The 12,021-nt window shown below is 47.2% G+C and overlaps 1 protein-coding gene across 1 annotated transcript in view; it reads right to left on the bottom strand.

Annotated features, from left to right (window-relative positions):
* Positions 1 to 11,812, bottom strand: part of LOC116515597 (FXYD domain-containing ion transport regulator 7-like) — a 30,337-nt gene extending 18,525 nt beyond the window's left edge. The window contains exon 1 of the mRNA XM_032227718.1: positions 11,776 to 11,812. Within this exon, the coding sequence (XP_032083609.1) occupies positions 11,776 to 11,812 (37 nt within the window). The remainder of the gene's footprint in view (positions 1 to 11,775) is intronic.
* Positions 11,813 to 12,021: the final 209 nt, after the last annotated feature.

Genomic DNA, 12,021 nt, shown 5'->3' with positions numbered 1-12,021 from the left:
TGAGGGTTTAAAGTTTTTTTTTTAAGGTACAAATGAGAGCCAATTTCTGAGCTAATGGTTAAGGCGCCAAGCTAAAAACTGGGAGTCTGTGAGTTCTAGTCCTACTTTAGACAAGACGCCAGCTGCGTAAACCTGGGCCACTCACATTCTCTAGCCTTAGGAAGGAGGCAATGGCAAATCGCTTCTGAAAAAGCTTGCCAAAAAAAAAAACCTGAGGGACTTTTCTAGGCAGCCTCTAAGGATCGGACATCACTGAATGGAAGAAAAAGAGGGAAAAAAAATATACAAATAATAGATTGATTTGATAAGAATGTTTAATATCTTCACGCTGACAAATGAGAATTGTCCTGCCATATCAGAAGCAAAAGAATGCATCAGTTGAACTTCACAACAAACACATTTGAGGACCCGGACTGTGGGGGCAAGTTGCTGACTCAATTTGCTAAAAAAAATTGTAAACCGCTTAGAGAGGGCTGAAAGCCCTATGAAGCGGTATATAAGTCTAATAAATAAATAAATAAATAAATTTGAATCCTTGACTGTCAAAAACAGTTCAAAATATCACCCAGAGTTCTGGCGATATTTAGGCTTCTGAAATGATTTCAGAAATACCATGAAGATTATCAACGACGTTAAAGATAGATATTGTAAGCAATTAATATTATTCCTTACAACAACATTACAGGAAACTTTGGAGCAGGCTGGAAAATTATTAGTAATGTGACTGGTCCATGATCATAAAAATTATTTTGGCAGAAAAGAAAAAACAGGACCATTTGTTATGGTATACACAAATGTAACTACATAGGTACTAAACTTTGGCATTGGTATCAAACACACACTTCCACCTTGATTGCAAGCTTCTGAATGCTGCAGTGGCCACAAGTGTGGAAAACAGTCATAAGTTATTTTTTTCTCAGTGCCATTGTAACTTTGAACAATGAGCTCTTGTAAACCTGTATTTAGGGTTTATTTTAGCTAATAAGGAATTACAGAAATGGATCCATTGCGTCTATAGGAATCTGTTTGAGAAAGGTAATACATGGGTGTGTCTAGGCATAATATCTGTCACACCGGCATGGCCACCTTAATTTTTGTGACTCTACAGCACCCCTGGCAATGGGCATACAGGAGCCACTGTGGTGCAGTGGTCAGAGTGCAGTACTGCAGGCTACTTCTGCTGACTGCCGGCTGACTGCAATTTGGCAGTTCAAATCTCACCAGAAGTCAAGGTTGACTTCTATCTTTCCGAGGTGGGTAAAATGAGGACCCAGATTGTTGGGGGCAAAAGGCTGACTCTGTAAACCACTCAGAGAGGGCTGTAAAGCAGTATATAAGCCTAAGTGTTATGGCTATTGCTACATCAGCCCCAGGTATTGCAACTCATAGCCATAGCATTTAGACTTAGAGATACCACTTTGCAGCCCTTTCTAAGCGGTTTACAGAGTCAGCCTCTTGCCCCCAACAATCTGGGTCCTCATTTTTCCCACCTCAGAAGGATGGAAGGCTGAGTCAACCTTGAGCTGGTCAGGATCGAACTCCTAGCAGTGGGCAGAGTCAGACTGCAATAGCAATAGCATCTAGACTTATATACCGCTTCACAGTGCTTTTACAGCCCTCTCTAAGCGGTTTACAGAGTCAGCCTCTTGCCCCCAACAATCTGGGCTCACATATGAACAACTTCAGAAGGGAAGGAAGGCTGACTCAACCTTGAGCCGGTGAGACTCGAACTGCCAAACTGCCGGCAGCCAGCAGCCAGCAGAAGTAGCCTGCAGTACTGCATCCTCACCACTGCGCCACCACAGCTTCATAAAAGGAGTAAAGGAAAGGAAATTCCCTAATCACAAAAGCCAAGCGCCCTATACCGCAAGAAACTATGTTCCATGGATGCGTGGAAAGGGTGTGAGGTGACCGCTAATTCTCACATCCAGAGCTGTTCACAGAATATGGTAATCAAGTGTCAACGGATGGTGCAATCAAAACTCTCTCTTTTTAAAAAAAGAAAAAAGCTGGCAGGGTTTTGATCACACCACTGCAGTTGTCACTTTGACATTTTTTTGACTGTGCCCTCCAGGCCTCTGCGTCTATCACATCAAACCCGCACAGCATGGGCATACGTTTCTCAAACTGTCTTCAGGGCCACCACGCCTAGGAACACCGCAGAATGAACATCACAAGATTGCTCGCTAGGAGGAATGGCTTGTCTAAAACTTTGGAGAACCTGTCAATCAAGAAGCGGAAATGAGCTTCTTCCTCCCATTTGCTGTACCGTAAGGTTGGAAGAAAACAGCTTCACCTTTTTTTTTCCTGATTTATTTTTGTTTTAAAAGAAGCATTTAGCATTTCAATTTAAGCACCACTTGAAGGAGAGGCTGAATATTCCTTTTTGTTTTCTGAAATGGGGCTCATCATTTGCAAAGAGTTAATTCTGGGGATACTAATGGAGGTACTCTATTCCTCTCCACCTTTAAAACTGTGCAGCGGATAGCAAATTCTAAAAATTAAGCAGTTTAAACTTCCCCCATTCTTTGTGGGGAATTCCATCTATTATTCAATGGGTGCCAAAGCAGAAAAAATCAGACTCATTGACTGCATTTTAGATCATTTATTTTTATGCATCTGTGTTAATTTGATTATAGCCCTGGGAAATATGCTGCTCTAAATTACTTGGCTGGCTATTTGATTAGTAAAACCCTAATCAAACTTTACTGACATCTATCTTCAAGGAGGTTTGATTGACAATTGTGATTTACTTTAGCTATTGTTTTTATCACTTTGAGATATTTCACTGTAGCGTTTATAATTGTAGCTAGAATTTTTTTTTAGTTGATCAGGTCTGGTAAAATGAAAAAAAAAATCTAAAATATGTTATTTATCGGTCTTGGTAAAAGAGTCAAACTATTTGATGTGATGCACCAAGCTGTACAACTGTTACTGGACTGCCAATGCGTTCACACATTATATGAAGTTTGGTTAACGCTGACCTTGGTTAGGCTTCTTCAGATCTCAGCTTTTGCTTAGGCGATGATTTCATGAACATCCCTGCCTCGAAAATGGGTTACTTCAGAAACCAGGTTCTGCAGTCCTGAAGTTTGATTCCAAGCCAGGTTCCCCTCGACCCATAATGTATGAAATGACATGATGCCAAAAAGAAGCAGTTCTCTATTACTGAGATCAACATAGAAGAGCCGAGGTGGCGCAGTGGTTAGGGTGCAGTACTGCAGGCCACTTCAGCTGACTGTTATCTGCAGTTCAGCGGTTCTAATCTCACCGGCTCAAGGTTGACTCAGCCTTCCATCCTTCCGAGGTGGGTGAAATGAGGACCCAGACTGTGGGGGCGATATGCTGACTCTGTAAACCGCTTAGAGGGCTGAAAGCAATATGAAGCGGTATATAAGTCTAACTGCTATTGCTATTGCTAATGTAGAGCAGGGTGTCAAACTCGATTTCATTGAGGGCTGCATCAGAATTGTGTTTGACCGGGGTGGGGGCATGGCCAGCTTTGAGGGAGCAGTACTGCAGGCCACTTCAGCTGACTGTGATCTGCAGTTCAGCAGTTCAAATCTCACCGGCTCAAGGTCAACTCAGCCTTCCATCCTTTCGAGGTGGGTGAAATGAGGACCCGGACTGTGGGGGCAAGTTGCTGACTCAATTTGCTAAAAAATTTGTAAACCGCTTAGAGAGGGCTGAAAGCCCTATGAAGCGGTATATAAGTCTAATAAATAAATAAATAAGCAAACAAACAAACATCATTCCTGTTGGGGGCATCTGTGGTGGCCCAAGTGCTCTGCCAGCGAAAATGGGCTCCAGAGCTCAGTTTTCACTGGCAGAGGGTTGCAGGAGGCTGTGGCAGCTGAAAATGGAGCTCGGGAGCCCATTTTCGCTGGCAGAAGCATTGCGGGCCGGTCCTTCGCTGTTTCCAGGGCACCAATGTGGGCCAGATCTAAGTACCCCGCAGGCCGAATCTGGGCCTTGAGTTTGACACCCCTGACCTGGAGGATTTGAGTACCTAGTTTGACATCTTATATTAGTTCTGTCAGCCTCTGTTTCCCTTCTTGCTTTCGGCTGCCATTGAAACGGGGAGAGGGAGGCATGGTATTTGGGAAGGGAAGTTTTAAGCACAGCAGAGATTGTGAAAAGGGAGTTTTGTTCTCACCTTCTACTGCGCATGCTGGGACAGTGGATAGGCCCGCCAAGGCCAACTGTCCTGCATACCAACCTGATGATGCTTTTTGAAGATGGAACTCACGTGACACCTGAGGGATTTGCAGATTGGACTATGGGATGGGGTTACCAGGGGGAGTGGGGTTGAGTCACATATTGATATCTATGATTTTGCGCGCTTTTGCCTCAGATCTTGCTTTGCTTCGCTGCTATCTTTTCATAACCAGTAAAAGTACCCTTAATTCTGCGAAATGGAGTTAAGTGGTTTCTTTCTTGGTTGCTGAGGGAGGCTGGCTTGAGAAGTTCTCACATCCTGTTTGCACATGACCGTTGACTCCCAGAATTCTGGGAATGGAAGTCCACACATCTTCAAGATGCCAAACATTGAGAAACATTGCCTTACTGGTGATGTTTTAGCCAGGATAGTTAAAAACTAGCGGATACCATCTTGCAACCATAGCAAGCTTGGTTAGTTTGTCCTAGGAAGACATTTCTATGGCTGGGCTTGCTATATGACACCAGTCAACTTGGCTAGTTTATGGATTGTAGTAAACAAAGCCAGCAAGCAGGTTAACAAGTGGAGTCAAGTTATGGGTGACATGCAAATGTAGCCATACTTCTATCACGAATAGATATGTCCCCTTGCAACTCATCCACTCTGTGACTAGTATGCTAGTAGGCCACTAAACCCTTTAGTGAGGAGGGCAGCATGAAAATTCCATGAATAAATGAAATAAGTCTTCTGATACAACTGGGGCCAGGCTGAGTGGCTCCTATAGCAGAAGAGATGTACTCCAAAGACCTTCCACTGTGAATCACACAGGTCAAAGACAGCATATCCTTTCATAGAGAGCCATGGTGGCATAGTGGTTAGAATGCAGTATTGCAGCCTAACTCACTGCTCACTGCCACGAGTTCGATCCTGACCAGCTCAAGGTTGACTCAGCCTTCCATCCTTCCGAGATCAGTAAAAGGAGGACCCAGAGTGTTGAGGGCAATAGGCGGACTCTGTAAACCGCTTAGAAGAGGGCTGTAAAAGCACTGTGAAGTGATATATAAGTCTTAAGTGCTATTGCTTTAAAGTTTGATAAACTCAATGGCCCCACCAACAAATAATTAGTGAATTTGTGAGTGTGAAAATGGATGGCCTTTGCACAATCCCAATATCCTCCATAATCATGCATCACTTGGGAAAAATGTGTACATCAATGCTCACAGATAATGCCTGAAATATTAATTATGGGGATAAAAAAGAAGAAGATGCCATTCGCTCTTCTGATAGACCTTGTTCCCCCAAAACAATTTTCCTGGTTCCTGAATTAGCTCATTGTCCCTGTTTGTGCAGTACAAACTAATGAAATGGTTTATATACCATATCAACCCTAAACTACCATGAAATAAATGAATGTCAACTCTAATCCATTTTACTTGCTTTGTATGTAACTGTTAGTCTGTAACTGATCCACACGTTATTTAGATACAACCATAACTTATTTTTAAAGACTGGAGGGAAGGGGAGGGAATACATGATTTGGCTAAAATTGAGGAAAAACAGACATTCATTAAAGCGTCGGCTTTAATGGTCACATATGAAGCCCCTAATTTTGTAACCCACAGATTCGGGAACAGACCACAACTAACTGGATTCCTACAGCAAACTATGCCCTTAACTCAGTGGTGGGTTCCGGCAGCCGCTACTGCTGGTTCGCTCAGGGATGCGGCCCGTGCGCATGCACACTTTGCACGCACGCGCAGCACAACGGAAATCGCTCTACACATGTGCAGAAGGCAAAAAAAGCCAAGGTGCCGAACCAATTCAGGAGCATGGCAGGAACTGGCAGCGACTCAGGCCACAAAGCTGCTACCGGTTCGGCTGAACCAGTCCGAACCGATAGCAACCCACCACTGCCTTAACTACAGTTTGCAAAGCAGAAGAGGTAGATTTGTGCAGCAAACAACAAACAATTGTGGGGTTTAGGGTTGTTGTTTTTTTAGCTGTTATATATTGGCTGTTTTATTTATTGTGTGCCCAATGGTGGGAAGTAAGCAATTCGATTAATAAATAAAGAAAGAAATAAAAGCAAGCAGATCGTTGTCATAGGATAGCCTATTGTGAGAAAGCAATCTCTGATGTTTTCCATCTCAGACCAGAGAATCAAACCTTGAGAATTAAATCTTCTCCCAGGGGTATCAAGCGTTCAGCCATCTCACCGAGGCTCATTCAAGAGACGTGCGGTACCTTCAGGACAGAAGCAAGGGCAGGAGGGAAATTGTCTTTATGTTCCCCTGCAATGTCTTAACTTATGAGCTAAACCACGAATGTAGATGATTGACGGGTATCCCTCTAACCCTCCAGAGAACCTGGGGAAGCTGCTGGATCAGCCCCAAAATACACAGCAAGTCGTATTATAAACTGACACACATACACAGAGAGAGGCACAGACTTCATTCTTTCACAAACACCCACTCAACGAAAAAAAGACAAGCCAGCAGGAAGACCATTCACAGACGCATACAAACAGCAGGATATGTGCACACAGAGACAACTGCACCAAAGCCGAACAGGAACGGGGAAGAGTTTGGTTGGGTGAAATGTGGGAGATGCAGCCAATCACAGTTTTCCTCACCTAAGGTCCCACCTACCCACCCACCCACCCCATCTGCGATTCAGAGCCATTTAACAGCTTTGATTTTTCAGGCCCTGTTCAGCTCCCCCAGTAGGAAGAGTGACAAAAATAATAATAACTTCCATTCATCGATGCAGGCACCACAACTGCAGGCAGCCCAGGTTTCCAAGCCCATTTTGTGGGTGGCTTCCTAGCTTGCAAAAGAGGATTCCTTGAGCCCTATGAAGCGGTATATAAATCTAACTGCTATTGCTATTGATTTGGATGTCACAGCATGGCAGCTTCCAACTCCCTCACTCAGGACTTAGTTTCCTCTTTGCCCTGAAATTCTGCAGTGTATTGGTCAGTGCAAAAGATAGCAAGAGCCCTTAGGCTTTTTTTTGTGTGTTTGAACTGAATGTCTTTATTTTTATTTAAAGAACCCTCTTCAGCATGATGAAGCCCTTAGACTTATATATCGCTTCACAGTGCTTTGCAGCAACTCTCTAAGTGGTTTGTAGAGTCAACCGATTGTCCACAACCATCTCGTTTTACAAGGATGGAAGGCTGAATCAAAGTTGAGCCAGTCAGGATCGAACTGTCGGCGGTTGGCAGAATTAGCCTGCAATGCTGCATTCTAACCACAGCGCCACCACGGCTCATCAAGAAGAGCCAAGGTGGCGCAGTGGTTAGAGTGCAGTACTGCAGGCCACTTCAGCTGATTGCTATCTGCAGTTCAGGGGTTCAAATCTCACCGGCTCAAGGTTGACTCAGCCTTCCATCCTTCCGAGGTGGGTGAAATGAGGACCCAGACTCTGGGGGCGATATGCTGACTCTGTAAACCGCTTAGAGAGGGCTGAAAGCCCTATGAAGCAGTATATAAGTCTAACTGCTATTGCTATTGCTAACTATCACAAAGCCTTTCCTTACCTAAATGTGGTAGAAACATGTCTCAGCAACCTCTGTTTGCGGCTTGCCTTCATGACATTGCCTTCATCTGATCTTATCCTTCAGCCGATCAGTTCAGCCCCTCGTGCCAGATTCCTAAGAGATCTGCTGGAAACCCATCTCTGTGCCTGCTGCCCTATGCACATTCCTCGTAGGCGCATAGCTCATCTCTGTACCACATCAGCTTGCAACTACCTCTGGTCTCTTCAACCCACATGCACCTCCCCCCCATCCACCCCCACCCCCACCCACACACAGCAAAAGCCATAACCACAATTATGGCGCTTGTGAGCAGGCCACACAGACGAAGGCTGAGCTCCATATCCCTGGCTCTGCCCAAATCCTTGGCCCAAGCAGGCAGGGGGCATCTCCTCTTTTTGCAAACCAAGGGCCATCAAGGTGTCTACCTCCCTCCCTCCCTCCCACTTCCAGCCTCCTCTCTTGGCAGCATCCCTGGGCCTGTCAGTCAAACAGCAGCTGCAGAAGAAATGACTTCAGGCTGTTCAGTTCTGCAGTGAACCGGCTTGTGCCTGCAAACCCATCCAGCAAACTCAGCCCCTGCAGCAATTCCCCGGAGGGTGCCAGAGGAGAGCCAAGGCTACCACCGAGCACCTGCCTCCTCTCGGCTGCAGCTACCTGTGAGCAAACAAACAGCTTAGCATCCTCAGAGATATATATATATTTAAGCTAGTAGTTATATGTATTCTCACATGCACACACACACACACACTTAGCCACACCTGCCAGTGTCCACTGCATAAGCCCTGCTTCTCTGCACACAACTTGTCTGCATGCCCACAACATCCCTCACCCAGCTTTTGAATGAACCCCCTGGTCTGTTTCCTACATAAACCATGGAACCATTCCTCTGACAAGCCAGAAGCTAAGCTGCCAAGGAATTAACCCAGTTTAGACCAGTGAGCAAAACAAACAAACGAACAAAGCTGTTAAGTCTTTAAACTGACTTGGTTAAATGTGTCGTGTGAACATTAGTTCCTGCATTCCTGGGGGATGCTTATTTTTCGCTGGGAAGGCACCACCTTCCCCCACCCCAACCCGCCAGCAGACTTGTGCCCAGCACACCCAAGCCAATGGGGAGGGGGGGAAATCCCAGTTATGGGTCACTGCACCATAGCGGACCCCCTACACACCCCGAGAAAATTCGGGGAGCCTTAGTCGGCAAACCACGCTTAATCTAAGCCAGTTTTGCAACAGCCGCCCTTCTGTTCCCAAGAGACCCTTCCCACCATTCCAAGGGGACCCAAGGGAAAGTTGCAGTGATTTTATTAAAAAAAAAACCTGCAAAGTTGCGGGAAAAGAGAAGGACCCCCCCCCCCATGCCTCACCCGAAACAAATGAAGGAATTTGAAGGGGGGGAAAACCACAGGGGGGGGGGCAGTCTTCAAACAAACAAACTCAATAACCCCCACCCCCCACCCAAATGGAAAACCGCGCTGTTCGCCGGCTCCGCTATTCCGGAGTGGCTTCGGAGTAGTATCCCGGCGGTTCGGGGAAAAAAGCGCCAGCCTTCCTCCGGATTAACCCCGCAGAGATGCCTAAACGCCACTTCTCTTTTCCCACCTCGATTCTGGGGAGGAAGACGCCTGTAACGCGGGTGTTGAGTGATCCCAATCCCCCCACCCCAAAAAATGAGGCTTCAGCCCCCCCTTTTCTCCCCACTAGCCCCCCCACTACCCCCCCCGGCAAGGAATGACTGGCCTGGCGGAGCGTGGTGGGGGATGCCCCCTCCAGGGAATCCCGGTCTGTGTCCCCCCCCCCACTCCACATCCCTTGTCTGCCTCCCCGGGGAGCGGGGCTGGGAGGGAGGCGGCTCACCCTGATGCGGCGGTGGGGTGATCATGGTGGGGGGATGCTGCAACTCCCGAGGAGGTTTGATCCGGAGCGAAAGAGCGACTGCGGCACGGCCAGGCTGGGCGGGCGAGAAATAAGATGGGAGCGAAGATGCGGGATTGGGTGGGGGTGGCTTTCCTTTCCCAGCGCGTCCGTCGCTCGCCCCCCCGCCTTCTCCTCCGCCGCTCGCGTCTCTCAGTCTCTCTCTCTCTCTCCGCTTCACGTGGGAAAGGAAGGACCAGTGGAAAGGGAGAGAGAGGTGGATCGTCTCCACGGGGTGGGGGAGTTTGGGGGATGGGGGCAGCAGCCAATCTCAGACCTTTTGGCTTCCGATCTCTCCGCTTCTCAAGAACTCAAAGCGAGCCCCTTGGCTGAGAAGGCGTCCGGGGAGGGGTCTTGCTTCCCAAGGACCCCTTCTGGTGTGTCCAGCCCCCCACCCCCACCCCGAATCGGACACAGCTCCCTCCGCAGTAAATCAGGATGGGAACCTATCCGCAGCGGTTGGCTTTCTCCTTTGGCCGAAAATCTCGGGGGGAGCCTCCCGGCACAGGAGCAGTCTACCTCTGCTTAGGCTACTTGCGGCCGCGGCTGACGTTTGTCATTCTGGATGGAACCCCACCCTCACCCCTTACCCAACCAATAAAGCCATCTTGATGTATTGGGGTTACGACAGCCAGAAGATCGAGTTGGGGGGCGTGGGGGGGGGGCTTTTGCTCGCAACATTGTCAATGCCCAAAACTTAGGGGGTACATTTTTCACTTCCTTGCACCTACCTATGTAATATCTGGCAATAATGGGATGGCTTTAGTCCTCAACTAAAGATGTTGAGACTCTAGAAAGAGTGCAGAGAAGAGCAACAAAGGTGATTAGGGGACTGGAGGCTAAAACATATGAAGATCGGTTGCAGGAACTGGGTATGTCTGGTTTAATAGAAAGAAGGACTAGGGGAGACATGATAGCGGAGTTCCGATATCTCACGGGTTGCCACAAAGAAGAGGGAGTCAAGCTGTTCTCCAAACCACTTGAGGACAGGGCAAAAAGCAATGGGTGGAAACTAATCAAGGAGAGAAGCAACTTGGAACTAAGGAGAAATTTCCTGACAGTGACAATTGATCAGTGGGACAACTTGCCTCCAGAGATTGTGAATGCTCCAACACTGGAAGTTTTTAAGAAGAGATTGGATAGCCATTTGTCTGAAGTGGTGTAGGGTTTCCTGCCTAGGCAGGGGGTTGGACTAGAAGACCTCTAAGGTCCCTTCCAACACTGTTATTCTACGCTATTCTAAACAATGGCAGGGCCATTCAGGAGCACCCATGGTGCGCAAAGGAATTGCAAAAACTTCAGTGGCTGCCGAGCACAACAGACAGGTGTAAGCTGACCACCATTGAATGGGTTTCTGGCTTCACACAATACACTGAGCGATAAAAGAGGTGGACTCTCACCACATACCAATCCTCTAGCCAAGGTTAAACTGAATTTGGTGGGCTTCACAGTTGCTGAGTCTTGATCTGACCCAGTAAAACTGTGGTGTGTGAACACAGCCATTTGCCCCCAACCCTAGTAAGCCAACATTTATTGCCAGGGAAACACAAGCAATAAAATATACTACAGTATTCTATGCCTGGGGTCTCCAACAGTGGCAAGTTTAAGACTTGTGGACTTCAACTCCCAGAATTCCTCAAGCCAGTGGAACTCTGGGAGTTGAAGTCCACAAGTCTTAATAGTTGCCACTGTTGGAGACCCCTATTCTATACAGTATCTTATCGGCTGGCTACAGAATTCTGGGAGTTGAAGTCCATACATCTTAAAAGTTTTTCCGGATGTTGAAAAACACTTGTATGAAGTACATTTTACAGGTTGTCCTCGACTTACGATCACAAAGGAGCCTAAAATTTATGCTGTTAAATGAAACATTGGCTAAGTGAATTTTGGCCCATTTTACCACCTTTCTTGCAACAGTTGTTCAGAGAATCGTTGCAGTAGTTAAGTTAGTAACGCGGTTATTAAGCGAATCTTGTTTCCTCGTTGACTGCTTGCCTGAAGGTCGCAAAAGGGGATCCCATGAGCCCAGGACATTGCAACGGTCATAAATATGAGTCACTTGCCAAGCATCCCAATCACATGCCATGGGGATGCTGCGACAGTCGTAAGTGTGAAAAATGGTCATGACTCTTTCTGGACACTCTATTGAATCCCCATAACCTACCCGCCAACATGTCCTCGATCCGTGATGGTGAACCCATGGCACGCATGCCACAGGTGGCACACAGAGCCCTCTCTGCGGGCATGTCAGCTGTTGCCCCAGCCTAGCTCCCCCTCCCATGTGCACACGCCTCCCGCCAGCCATCTGGTCTTCGAGTCTCTGCCACGCATGCACAGGGGGTGGGGTGTTCTGGACCCCCTGGAAAGCCGCACCAACCTGGAAGCCAAAACGGGGGGGCGCAAGAGTGCT

This window comes from Thamnophis elegans, chromosome 12, assembly GCF_009769535.1.
Source record: "Thamnophis elegans isolate rThaEle1 chromosome 12, rThaEle1.pri, whole genome shotgun sequence".
Classification (NCBI taxonomy): Eukaryota; Metazoa; Chordata; class Lepidosauria; order Squamata; family Colubridae; genus Thamnophis; species Thamnophis elegans.
This window is presented reverse-complemented; position numbering and strand designations above follow the sequence as displayed.